The sequence below is a fragment of the Coffea arabica genome, chromosome 1c (genome assembly GCF_036785885.1).
Source record: "Coffea arabica cultivar ET-39 chromosome 1c, Coffea Arabica ET-39 HiFi, whole genome shotgun sequence".
In the NCBI taxonomy this organism is placed as follows: Eukaryota; Viridiplantae; Streptophyta; class Magnoliopsida; order Gentianales; family Rubiaceae; genus Coffea; species Coffea arabica.
In genome coordinates this window covers 5,271,100-5,285,760 of record NC_092310.1, presented here as the reverse complement: position 1 = coordinate 5,285,760, position 14,661 = coordinate 5,271,100, and the positions used below count along the sequence as shown (strand labels likewise).

Below are 14,661 nucleotides of genomic sequence, written 5' to 3'. Positions count from 1 at the left end.
CTTTCTTGAAGCCAATATTAGTAATGCATAATTGAATCTCTAACTTTTCTTATTAGTTGAGTAAATTTTTGTATTGGCATAATATTGATTGATTTCTTTTTAATCTACAAACACAAATCATCAATCATGTTTGGATTCAAATCACAAGATTATAAAAAAAAAGTTTCAACTTTTAAAGATATATTGGCTTGTGATCGTATGTTTTATTTCTATTTTTCATGTATATTGAACGAATTAAATATAAATATTGTTGAAAAATTTTTGGTTTATATACTTTTTAAGAACTATTATTTGTTCATGTTTAGTTTTAATATTATAGTCTTGTAAATGTTAAATTAGTTTTACAACTTAATAGTTATAGTAATTATATTAAGAAAATTAAGGAGTAATAAGTGAGTTTGGCCTAAACCCGATTAAGGCTCACAACCTGAATATTATGTGAGCTGAGCATGAGCTTCACATTTATGAATCCGAAACTCATAGCCCGAAATCCGAAAATATTCCAAATTACATGAGTTGAGCTTGAACTTATAAAAGCCCGGCTTATTAGCCCCGATTGACAGGCCTAACCACCATGCTATATATGGTTTGCTTCAAATCGCTGTGCACTTTACCGAATTTGCCGGAGATGGATATAGCTGTATTTGGCCTCTTCCTTATTTCATATCACCCTCATTATGCTTGGTGGTCGGGAATATTGTGTAGTGCAAAGTTACTCTAGCTTTCTTCTCGATGATTCTATAGCTGAAATCCACCACTAACATAAGAAAGACAAAGTGCACCTTCCTTCTTCAGTTCAAATTAGTCCACACATCTCCTTCCAATAGATTCTGCTCTCCTTTCCAAAACTTAATGTATGCAAGTTTATCTCTCTAGTGATTTTTTCTTTTCCTAGCTAGACAGAGAATGGTGTTTTGTTCAATATTGTGATAGGTGATTTTTCCCGCGTTTCATTTCAAAGTCACTAACCAAATCACAAATTCATTTCAAATTTTGAAATTTTGAAAAGCCCGTTTGGCTCTAACGGAGTCTGTTAGGGTAAGCAATCCATTTTATTTTTTTTTATCGGCCTAACTAACTGAAATGAGGTCATTGTGGCTTTGCTTATTCCTTGGCGACGTGGCTATTGTTGGACCTCTTGTTTCGTAATGTGAGAGGACTGCTTCTAAATTGTTCTTCTGATGCCCGTTTGTGCCCCATATCCCCATGTATTAGAATATATGCCTATTAATTCAATATTGGACCCTTTAACTCGAGAAAAAAAATTTGGAGCTTTCATTTCTCCTTGAAAAATAGGGATGAAATTGACTTTGCAGTCGATTGATGACAACGTTAGATTTGTAAATTCTATCGTACATGATATGATGTATTTAATAACTCAACAGAATTTGGTGATTCGTGTAATGGCATTAATGTTGAGTGAATTATGAGGTAGAAAATGTGATGGCGGACCACACGAATTTGCTTGTGAATTTAGCTTTCTAAATTATGTCCAATCTTCTGTGTCCACATAGAATCAACTAACAAATTAGCAGTTAAAATTGGCGCCAAACTAAATCCCCCCTGCCGACACCTATTTCACAGCTAGCCTACAAATACCCTCTCCCCTTCCGTTAGTTCCATCACAGACAAATGTACAATCGATCCAAAATATGAATTTCACCCTGAATTTTAGTCCTTCCTCTTGGACTTCCTAAAGACCCTTTCTCACAACAAATCCAACAACTCTTTTCCCTCCTTTTTCCCTTTTCAAGTCCACCCCAGATCTACAAAAAATTCCCAACTCCTCCAGGAAAGGTATCCCATTTGTTTAATGCTATATTTTCTGTGCATAATTTATGGAATTTAATTTCTGGGTTTTGCTAAAGATTTGAACAATTTTTTTTTTTTGGGCTTTTGTGGGTTTTGCAGGGTTGAATTCTTGGAGGAAAAAAATGTCAACACTGGTGACAAATTTTAACTTAGGTGGTGAAGAGGTAAAGAAACCTTTGGACTCTAAAGTTGAATCTGATATGGTTTCCAAGAACTTGAGCAATGGCAATCTTGATAGCTCCCAGAATAGTCTGCAATCAAAGCCATTCAGGATCTTCATCGGGTATGATCCCCGTGAGGATATTGCTTATGAAGTTTGTAAGTACTCATTGCTGAAGAGATCTTCAATTCCTATTGAGATCACCCCAATTAAGCAATCTGAAATAAGGGAAAAGGGTCTTTATTGGCGTGAACGAGGAAAATTAGAGAGCACTGAATTTTCATTTTCGCGTTTTTTGACTCCTCTTTTGGCTAATTATGAAGGTTGGGCCATGTTTGTTGATTGCGATTTTCTGTATCTTGGTGATATAAAGGAGTTAACTGATTTGGTTGATGATAAGTATGCAATAAAGTGTGTGCAACATGATTACACCCCTAAAGAAACAATAAAAATGGATGGTTCTGTGCAGACGGTTTATCCGAGGAAGAATTGGTCTTCCATGGTTTTGTACAATTGTGGGCATCCTAAAAATAAGGTCTTGACTCCTGAGGTGGTGAATTCTGAGTCAGGGGCGTTTCTGCATAGGTTTCAGTGGTTGGAGGATGATGACATTGGGGAGATTCCCTTTGTGTGGAATTTTCTAGTGGGCCATAACAGGGTTGTTGAGGGTGATCCGAGCACATTCCCTAGGGCAATACACTATACATCAGGAGGACCATGGTTTGAGGCATGGAAGGATTGTGAGTTTGGAGACCTGTGGTTGAAAGAGCTTGAGGAGTACAAAGAAGCGAAAGAGAAAAGTTTAGTTTAGCTTATTCTTTGCCAAGGAAGTAGCTTAAATTGTACTGGATGCCATAGTTGATTCAACTGTTTTTTTTTTTGTGGCATTTATTTTATCGATTCTTATATGATGGTTGTTCTGCCTATTGATGGGCACTAGTTACATAGATTACTGGCTTCTGCCAGTTGGATGTACCATATGTATCGCCCTGCTTGTAGCAGTGTTCTAAAGAAGTGTAATGTAACTTTTCTCATAATGATTAGATGTGGTGGAATATGCACAAGTTTGATGTCTTTGCAATTGGTTCTGCTTAGGTAGAGTTATCATGAACCTGTGGCTTAATTGTCTCAGGAATGTGGTTTAAACAACGTTCCAAGATCTTGTAGGTGGCGTGTAAATGAAATTGGCTACTAAGGATGGGTTGGTTTGAGGGGAGCTCTGATTAATGGTGTCTGTTCTGGTTTGTAGAAAAATCAAATACCACCCTGCTTCTTCGACGTTGTTTCCTTGGCATCTATGGTAACACAATTGTAATCCTTTGTATGATACATGGAAGTGTATATCCTTTGACAAGTCAATTGAGCTGTCATGGCAGCTTCAGCACCCTACAGTTGGGGATTTGGTCAGGAAACTGTCACTTCTGTGTAACCATCAAGCAATAACTCTGAGAAATTGGTGAAAGGTGTCTTTGATGATTCCTTTTCAGATGGAGAAACGTAATGATACGATTTGGATTTGTGAGTTGAGTATTCAATTAACGTGTGATCAATAGATTGTTTGCAAAACTAGTATAGATCTAGTTCAAAGGGAATGCCCTGTTTACCTGGTTGTATATGTGCTAGTCAAAATGCTTGTATATATTATATAGTTATGCGTAAAGAGTGAAAGATAGATTAAATTCTATACCAAATTTTTTTTTACCAACATTTACCAGCAAGAGTAAAGTGAAAAATGGGATTCAAATATGTATGTGAATTACAGATACTTTACTTTTATTGATACCTGCTACTCCGACGCTCTCTGTAAAAGGATGACTATGGATTGCTTCTGTTGTATCTTGACTTGTACATTGCCATTTGTGGCATATTTGTCTAATGCTTTTATTAAAATGTCTATTTTAATTAAGTTCCCAGTCGAATAACTTGTGCCAAGGATGCGAACGAGTTGAGTTTAATTGAGGAGTTCACGAGTTTGCTTAGTCAAAACTTGAATTTGAACTTGCATCGACCGTGGCCAAACTTAAATTTAAGTCACTTGAACTATTTGATGAGTCAAGTTCAAATTTAATATGTGAAACTCAAAAACTGATTGTACTTTACATATACATGTTTTTTAATTTTTTATTTATTAGAATGAAATGTCTGTTTTGTTCCTTGTTTAAAATTACATATATATAAATTTATATTTCCGAAGTTCGATTAATCTTGATTGCCGAGTTGACCTCCATAGGGCTCGATGAGTATAAGATCGAGTCCTAGTTTTTTAATTCGAGTCGAGGTGCTTGACTCAACTCAGTCACATTCCTTTTGCAATGAGATATTTGTGATTCCTAAAACGAATATTACTGTGTAGTTTCTCGGGGACAATATTTTGGAAGAAAGGATGAGTGAAGTTACTTCCTGGTATATACGGTGCCGTCTGATCTTCACCTGATTTCGTTATCTGTTTTATCCAAAAGAAAAAAAGGCCGGAGTGTATAAATGGATTTGATTTTCTTTAGTTTTCAATCTGATGAGTATCACTACCAGGGGACCAATTTTGCTTTTGATTTTGATGCTGACCAAGCACCAACCTTTTCTTGTTTTATCTAGCTAGGCACAAGTTAGCATTGTTCGCCATCGCGGGTTGTGGTTGTTTCGCGGTTTCGATTGTTCCACATCCATTGCGGCATATCGATTAACGCACATTATAGCACATAAAAATTTTTAAAAAATTTAAAAAAATTACTAAAGTTAGAAAATATTCAAAAAGGTATAATCTGAAAAAAAATCCGAGAAGGCTCCGATTGACTCGGATATATCGGGTGATACCATACATCACGAATTTGAATCGGTCAATCTCGGCCGAATCAAAGTGAGTTACCACGGATATGATATTATCTGCGATTCGGGGATTGGTATTACATCGGTCCCTTTCGTTTCGGTTACAACTCAGCCGATTCTCGCGTATTGGAATCGGTTGATATTGCTAACCATGCAAGTTAGTATGATCTCAGTTAACCTCTGTTCCTTATTTTTTATCATTATTAATTTTTTGGTGTTCTAATCTGGCAACTTTGTCTACTGGGTGGGAGCAGTTGATTCAAATATTTTGGGGTACCTCAGAAATGAGAGAAGATGAAACCCAACTCCTTTAGCTCCACTGAGGGCCTGAGAAAATAATTAATATGTGAGGAAATACAATTGTGGGAGCTAAAGTGAAATTCTTTCCTTCAATTGCTTGAAGGAATTAGTATCTTTTAGAAGTTTTACCATCTTCTCAGATATTCCACATGATCTCTTGGGCATGTGCTTTTCTTCCATGCTGTAGTTTCATCCACATGGCAGCAAGCTGACCCTCAATCTCTAGGTGATGGGGCATTTACCCCTGGGTTGTTTGAGTAATGTGACCTTCGAAAAGGGTACGAGTAGATTCTTTCTTGAAACTAGTCTGTCAAAAGGACTTGCAAGCCAGTGGAGATGATCAGGGTTTATGATAGCTTTATCTTTTACCTCTATTGACCCAACTCTATTCACCCCTTGCTATCAGCATGTGCAAAAAAGTCTCCTGCAATAATTCATGATTCCAGGCTTGCTAGGACCATTTGTCCTTGCGAATTATTAAAGCACTATAAAACATAGTTGGTCCTGTTCTCGTGGGATATGGCAGACGGTAAGGCCTACATTTCTTGCTTGCTAGCGGGGTGGCATTCTGCGACCTCGTCCTTGTAACATAGGTCAGCTTGATAACTGATAGCTAAGTAACGTAATTCTTGAATGTGTTAAATTGTTTCCTAGGTTCTTGTCATGGTTTCAATAGTGTTTATCTTCATTCAGAAAAATAGGATGCCACGTGGAAGAAATAATAATAGACTAATCTTCTCATAGCAATCACATATTCATTTAACCTTGATTCTTCTAATGAACAGATGACACAGTTGTTAGGTTACATGTCTCCATCTGTAAATATTGTAAATCCTGACAACCATTTCATTTAAGGGAGCGGGGCATCGTCCGTCCCTAAATAGTATAACATTTTTTGAACGTTTTGTAACTCTATGTAAATTTCTTGTACATTCTTATAACAGAGGTGTGATTTTCGATTACTGTTCATGTGGGTCATATATATAATAATTGTATCTCCATTGTTAAGTTTTACAAGTAATTCACTTAAAGTTATATCTTGTTCAAAAAATATTAGATCATTCAGAATAGTTGTCACAGACAACTATTGGTGCCTTTAGCCTTTCATTTGAACTAGAACTGTCAATGAAACTGACCAGCCCGACCTCGGCTCATTTGGCCCGACAAAAAGCTCGATGAGCCCGACCTTTAGTGAGCCGCTCTGAGTTTGAACCTAAAAATTAGGCCCGAATTGAGTATGAACCAAGTTTGGGCCTTATTGGACTCAAACTCGAAATAAGCTCGACCCTTTAATTACATATATATATATAATATTTATATTTTGATATTATGTATGATTATATATCCAAATATATTATTACTAAATACTAAATATATATAAATTACATAACACAAAAATACATCTAAAGACTCTTACATGAGCTTTCTTGAAGCCAATATTAATAATGCATAACTGAATTTCTAATTTTTCTTATTGGTTGAGTGAATTTTTGTGTTGGTATAATATTGGTTGATTTCTTTTTGGTCTACAAATACAAATCATCAAGCATGTCTGGATTCAAATCACAAGATTATAAAAAAAGTTTCAACTTTTGAAGATGTATTGGCTTATGATCGCATGTTTTATTACTATTTTTCATGCATTTTGAACGAATTATATATAAATATTGTTGAAAAAGTTTTGGTTTATATACTTTTTAAGAACTATTATTTATTCATATTTAGTTTTAATATTATAGTCTTGTAAATGTTAAATTAGTTTTACAACTTAATAGTTATAGTAATTATATTAAGAAAATTAAGGAGTAATAAGTGAGCTTGGACTAAACCTGATCGAGGGTCACAACCCGAATATTATGTGAGTTGAATATGAGTTTCACATTTATGAATCCGAAACTCATGACCCGAAACTTGAAAATATTTCAAATTAAATGAGTTGAGTTTGATCTTATGAAAACCCGGCTCATTAGACCCGATTGACAGGCCTAATTTGAACCACATCTTTGCATATAGCTCCTTTTTGAAGCAAGTTAAAGGGCCTTCCTCTGCAGTAGGCTCAGCATACTTACTTTCTCCTCTTGAATGTCAGGCCGTCACATTTAATTCTTTGTAACTAGCCGAGGAGCTCAAATAGTTAAATTTACATAATTTTAGTTGATTAAAGAATACTCTGGCACCTGAAGATGCATTATATTACTCTATGGATTGATTCTTAATTGAAGAGAACTCTTTGTAGCTTAGAACGGGACATGCTTTTATCTTTTGCATACCTTCTACATAACTTGCTAGCTGCTGGTGAGATCTCTGTCTACATTAGATGAGTGGAGATCATAAGTAGGCATAGCATACTTCTTCAATGTAGAAAAGATGCCCCTTCACAGAACAATCAATTATCTAATAGAAGGATATTTGGCAAATTCTCAGAGCTCTGAGGGTATAGCACTGCTTGAGCACAGAGGTTCTGGGTAGTCCTGCCAACATGCATCATTATATAATCCAAGGATGACGCAGCACGAGCAGAAATCTGACTCCTAAATTTGTTGGGGTTGGATCAGCAGAAAATAGACAACGATGTCATTCACAGAATTATTATGTTCATTCCATTTAGTGTGTAAGGGAAAAGTGGAGTTTTTAAGTATGATAAGTTTGATAACTGTTTCTCTTGCATAATTTCCTGCCCTAACAAAACGAAATGGTTTTTGAGCAAATGTGGGTGGAAATGGTTCCTCAAAGCACAAGTTACATGACCAGGAAGACCATCAGTTATTCAAATTGTAGATGTAAGATTTCCAGAATAAATAGATTCTTCCAAATTGCAAAATGTAAACCTCCACGCCCTTCCATTGACTGAAAAAGGGAAATGTGTCAGTCCCCATCAACCAATAACTTCTGTTGCAGAACAATTGTAAGTTATTTTTAAGCGTATGGTAAATCATTCGTAATTTAAAGTAATTTAACACTTTTGGCCTGAACTAATGACACAAAAACTATTAAAGAGTTTTTCATTCTTGTTATCAACTTTTAAACTTTCATTAAAGACTACATCAATCAATTTACAAAAATTAAGAGATAAATTTGGTGTGATATAAAAATTAAGAAATAAGAAGAAAATGGTAAATTCGGAATGAAATTGTATTCTTTTTTTTTTTTTTCGAAACAATAGGATCACTTCATTCATTATAATGGGAAATTACATGTGTGAGCAAAGGCTCGAATAACTGTACAACTAGTGCTCAATAGCACTGAGCAAAATACCATTCCTCATCCAAGAGAATGCCTAAGGCATAATAACTTAATCTTTTACAATTTTTCATATTGTCTTCACTAACCAATTCAAAAGAGCACATGCGAAACATCTTCTGCATGTCAGCAATGTCATCAATCAGTGTTGCTATTCGACTCTCTGAGGGGCTCTGAAGCCTTAACTGTCTCAGTAATTCCTTGTTGTGGGAAAGGATTTTAATCCTGTTCCACTGCTGTTCAATAGCTTTACTTAAGACAAGTTTAAGTGCTACCGCATCATCTAGGATTTTGTTTCCTAGCGTTCTCTCCTTGAGTGCCCATTCTGCAATCCTTGTGTGTGGATATATTGTAGCTAAAGCTCCAATTCCAAGTGAAAACTGTCTTTGCTGGCTTGTTGTAGCCACTTCTAGTACTATGGTCCCCTCAGCTTCGAGATCCTAATGTTGTTCTGCATGATTGAAAGCAGTTTCTCCTATGCTCCTTCTGTCCTTTGTTTTCTCTAGCTCCTCATGTTCCAGCCACTCTTTATGAGCTTTGTCAATTGTCTTCACTGGTGGACATCTACTTTGGTTTTCGAATTCCTTCCTGTTTCTTTCTTTCCACACTTGCCACAAAATGTTAGCCGTTAGTCCAATATGCTGTGTCCCTTCTGGTCTTGTCCTTGCCTCTGATATTTTGCTCCACCATCGTGAAGTCTCCTTGTTGATCTTTAGCTCCATCCCATTGTATAGGGGCCACCTTCCAAATTTCTAAAGTAAGCGGGCAGCTCAAAAGAAGATGTTCCACTATTTCCAGGTTCTCCCCACAAGTTCTGCATACTGGATCTCCCATTCCTGTCCTCCTGAAAATTGCTTCTCTAATTGGCAATGCATCTTTAATGCACTGTCATATGAAAAGTTTGATTTCGTGTTTTATGTTGAGCTTCCAGAGAGTGTTCCACATCTACTTGATCTGTTGGCTTCCTTCCATTATACTTGTACCAGCTTCACCTGTTTTTTCCTTCTTTGTACTAGCACTATCTTCCATCAGAAGTTTGTATCCTGAACTGACAGAATAGGATTCTCCCATATTGTGTTGCCAGAAGTAACTGTCCTCCCTACCTGTCAAACTTAAGGGGATGTTCAATATCCTCTCTGCATCACTGTGATTGAAGGTTCTAAATATGGTGTTTCTATCCCATCTTTTATGACTGATAAGCTCGTGCACCATCTTCAAGGTACTGTTGAGGGGTCTTGTGGAAGTAGGCTTACCAGAGGTTGATCCTGGAATCCATTTATGCTCCCAAATGTTTGTACTTCTCCCATTACCAATCCTTCTGATCACACCTTTTTCAATTAAGCTTCTGGCTCCTAGTAGACCTGGGCAAATCCAAGAGGCATTCTTTTGAGGCTTACACTTGAATATGGAATCCTTTAGGAAGTACTTAGCTCTCAGCACTTTGCTGATAAGTAAGCTTGGCTTGGTTAGTATCCTCCAAATCTGCTTTCCTAACAAAGTCTTGTTAAAAGCTTCTATATCCTCGAATCCCAACCCACCTTCAGTTCTTTTCAGTGCCATTTTTTTCCAGGACAGCCAATGCATTTTGCTTTTGCCATCCGTTTCTCCCCACCAGTAATTTGCCATAGATGCAGTAATATCTTTGCACAGCTTCCTTGGCAGTTTAAAGCAGGACATGACATAAGTAGGCATTGCCATGGAGACTGCCTTCAGCATTACTTCCTTACCTGTTGTACTGAGTAGCTTGTTTTTCCAGTCCTTAAGCTTTCTTCTTGTGTTTTCTCTAATGAATCCAAATATTTGATCCTTTGTTCTAGTTATCACCATTGGTAGGCCTAAATATTTCCCTTGTGTCATTTCTGCCATTCCACCCAAAGCACTGCACACTTCTTTCCTTTGTTCCAAGGGCATATTTTACTAAAAAAATACAACTAATTTATCAAGATTGATCAGCTGTCCTGAAGCCTCTTCATATGTTTTGAGGATCTTCATAATTTCCTTGGCTTGTTGCATGCTGGCTTTGGAAAAAATGAGAGAATCATCTGCAAAGAAAAGATGAGTGAGGATAGTTCCTTGCCTACTGATCCTCAGCCCCTTTATCTCGTCCCTTGCTTCTGCTTTTCTCAATATGTTAGAGAAACCTTCTGAACAGATTAAGAAAAAGTAGGGAGACAAGGGGTCTCCCTGCCTTATTCCCCTCCCTGGTGTAACAAAACCTTTAGTTTCTCCATTGCAGTTGAAAGAGTAAGTGACAGTCTTCATGCAACTAGTAATCCCATTGATCTATTTTGAACAGAATCCCATCTTCTGCATCATTGCCTGCAAAAAATGCCACTTCACCCTATCATAGGCTTTAGCCATGTCCAGCTTGATTGCCATGTATCCTTCTTTTCCTTGCATTTTATTTTTGAGGTAGTGCATGTATTCATGGGCTAGGATCACATTATCTAGAATCTGCCTATCGGGAACGAAAGCAGATTGGGTGTTGCTAATGCATTTTCCCACCACAAGCTTTAGTCTATTAGCCAATATTTTGGAAATCACACTACACAGGCTAATAGGTCTAAAGTTTTTCAAGCAAGTTGGATTCAGAATTTTAGGGATGAGGGAAATGACCGTGTGATTGATAGATTTAAGCAAAAGACCAGAGCTAAAAAAGGATTGGATAGCAGGGATGACATCTCCCTTTATAATGCTCCAGAACCTTTGAAAGAATAGGGGTGACATGCCATCCTATCCTGGAGCTTTATTAGGCTGCATGGAGAAAAGTGCTGCTTTGATTTCATTTTCTTTTATAGGTTTAGTTAGCTTAGCATTCATTCCTTGAGTTATGGAGTGGGGAATACCCTCTAGAATCTCTGACATATCACTCCTTCCTCCACTAGTAAACAACTTTCCAAAGAAGTCTGAAATTTCTGAGACTAAATCCTCCTCATTTTCTATCCATAAGCCATTTTCCTTCTGCAAATTCCTGATCCTATTGTTTGTTCTTCTCCCCTTAACATAGGCAGGGAAGTACTTTGTATTCTTATCTCCTGCTCTCAGCCAGTTGATTCTAGCTTTTTGACTCCAGAAATTCTCTTCCTCTATGTAGGCTACTTTTAACTATGCTTTGAGCTCAGTTATTTTCTCTTTTCCGTTACCAGAGTCTGTGTCTTTCACTCCTTCCAACTCCTTTTTAATCTCCTCAATCCTTCTTTTAGAATTGGCTTGGAAAGTATTTCTCCACTTTAGTAACTCAATTCTGCAGTTTCTGATCTTCTTAGTAACTCTGAACATACATGAGCCAGGAATGAAATTGTATTCACTCTCCCAAAACGAGTTTTTTAATATTATATTTTGAAATAGGCTTCAAATGTTACAAAAAGATTAAATAAGGGAAGCCAATGAGAATTTTTAAAATTTGAGGGTGCCAAGTGAAACTATCAAAAACCTCAGGGTAGGATTTTGAAATTGTCCCTAATTTTTACTAGATAAATTTTATAGGTGTTATGATAATTCGTGGCATGTAAATATTTTTCTAAGAAAAAGCCAATATATTTAAACATCAAAAGGAATTATCAATAACGACAAATAAGGAAAAATTATAGTGAAATATTTTTTATGAATATTATTTTTCATTTTTTGTGATAAAAATTATTGCGAAGTTAAATTAAAAAGCATCGCTTTATAGCGTTGATCTTGTCCAGTCTTTGGAAAGTCTGTTGCCTACATATTTAGCTATTGCAATACTCAGTGAAAGAGTAACGATATATATTTGATGACTTTGTTGTGCTATTAAACGTGAATATCTTTTTACGTATTACTCACATAGAACATTTCAGTTAGAAATATACTTTTCATTGAACCAAATTTCCTTAATTTTTTTGAGGAATAAAATCTTGAGTTGGAAGGAAAATGTTTTGGAAAGGGAATGTAGAAGTTCGTATGGCAATGTTTTACGAAGCTAGAGAAGATTATAAAATGAAATTTCTTATTTAATTAGGATCTAAGGGAATTTTTTGTGTGAAGTTGGGAATAAAGAAGAATTGGAAAAGTAATTTTTTTTTTGTTCATAGATGAAAGATGATTTTCTTGAGAAACAAACATGTGCCTTTTCTTTTAAGAATATAGTGTATTTGTAACTTCATGTAACACCAATATTCATGTTTTATTTATGGAATATAGTTTTATTAAAGTATATTTCCTTAATTTCCTTGGAGGAATAAAATGTTGGATTGGAAGGAATTTTGTGAGAAAGAGAATTTCAACATAAGCATAAAAACAAGTGGCAAAACTCATCTATCATATTAACTAGAAGTACCCGTTATAGACAGAGATGACCTCCGTCATATATATATATATATATATATATATATATATATATTTTTTTTAATGAGATGAATTTTCTTTCATAGTAGATGAAGCAACTGATATTTTTCTAAATCAAGAAACTATAATGTATGATTCCAAGGCTTACAAAGTAATGCCGTTCGCCTGCTCAAAATTGATAATCTGGTTCCTTCATTTATACCAGCGATGTCTTCCATGGTTTATTCCACCTGATATCACAATTGTGTTGTAAGTACTTGTGCGATAGTAAGATCACTGATTCCGTCAAAGTATATACTCCTTCCGTCCCGAAAAGTTTGTCTTTTCGGGAATTGAAATATTTTTCAATAGTAGACAAGAATAAGAGATAGTTGTCTGTAATTCCTAAATTATTCCCGCCAAGCTGTCCAAATTTTGACTATAGTGGTGCGGATGAAGTTATTCAAATGGTTTATGCAAACTAGTCAACACTTTGGGCCCACTACATTATTAAAGCTACACTAACTTTTTGCTTATTTTGCACTGCACGCGCGCTAGTAAACATTGGCTAGCATCAGCCACGCACTTCAAAGCGTGTCTTGTTCTTTTGACAATTTATGCTGGACCCACATATTTAAAGGTAGTGTCGGAAGGGTAAAATTAGAAGAAGGAGAAAAATTCATTTGCCATTTTAGGTATGTGACAAATATTTTGGGACAGACCAAAATGGAAAGCATGACAGTTTCAATGGGACAGAGGGAGTATTAATTAACTATATAATTAAGTTGGTGATCGATGGAATTGTTTGGCTATTTTGGCCACCAATTCTGCTTGTGTTTTGATGCATTTTTATTCGGTTTTTAAAGCATACCTCCACTTCACTGATGAAGTGGAGGATGCAAAAAGGTTTCATTATACCTTGCAAGTTTGTACAACAGTCAAAACCCTATTGTGAACGAGCGTTCCAAGGAAAATCTGCGAGCCTAACTCAAGAGTTTGAGAGACTTTGAACTAACTAATTATCCGTCGCACCATATATAGGTTGTTTCTTATTCTGCCGGGGACAGGAAGGTATTGAAAATGGTCATAGTTGGCTATGTTTTGGGTCGCTACAACCTAAAACAGAAGCTATGACGATGATTATTTATACTGCCTTTTGGACAACAATATCAATATTTAGTTTTATTATCAATATCTATAGAACTTTAATATGTTTGCAAGGGTTGGCAAAACTGTTTCAGTTCGTACCAAACATGCTAAACTTGGAGGTTTGTTTGCTTTCATCTATATAAACTTTAGGCTTTGTCATACCTTTGTATACCTACACTTTTGAGCTTAAGCTACTTAATATCTGAGATTAAATTCAGATAGAACTGGCAGGTCCAACTAGTCCAACTGGGAAGAGCGGCACAGAGCAGGAGAAGAAGAAGAAGACAAGATAGGGGCAATGAGAAAAATAGAAGTGGCGGCTACATGAATTAGAGGAAAAGAACAAAAAATAGGAGGAGAGTTATTTTGCGGTTCAAAGCTTTTTCAAGGTTGTGTTCAACTCGGGCAGGGATGGATTGGATGGTAGAGGGAGAGAGTATAAGTGAGAAATTTTTAGATTTTAGATTTTCGACTCCTCCCAGAGTTAGAAAATCATTAACTCACCTAGAAACATTTTATAGTTTATGATTATAATCTTAAATTCTACTGCTACTTTACAAATAAATCCATAAATTTATTTTTAAATTTGTAGAATGTGCATTAAATTATATAAATTGTTACTTGATTATTCGATTACGTTCTATTGTTTATTGTTTTATTAAATAGCTTTGAAGCATCAAACATTTATAAATATACCTTTCTTGATGCTTATATAGGGACACATACTTTGCGCTTTTTTGGATATCTTTGCATTTTTTTTTTTGTGATTAAGAATGTTCATTCTTCCATAATACATGAAGAAATTATATAAAGATACGAAGTTGCCAACGTCAAAATAAATGTTCTGATTCCATCATTGATTCCAAAAATATCTTGCATGACTAATG

The 14,661-nt window shown here is 35.8% G+C and overlaps 1 protein-coding gene across 1 annotated transcript; it reads left to right on the top strand.

The window, feature by feature from the left end:
• The first annotated feature begins 1,621 nt into the window (after positions 1-1,621).
• LOC113707416 (protein CDI-like) lies at positions 1,622-3,036 on the top strand. Its single transcript, XM_072050889.1, has 2 exons — positions 1,622-1,797; positions 1,912-3,036. The coding sequence occupies exon 2, from the start codon at positions 1,935-1,937 to the stop codon at positions 2,781-2,783; it is 849 nt and encodes a 282-aa protein (XP_071906990.1). The 5' UTR covers positions 1,622-1,797; positions 1,912-1,934; the 3' UTR covers positions 2,784-3,036.
• Positions 3,037-14,661: the final 11,625 nt, after the last annotated feature.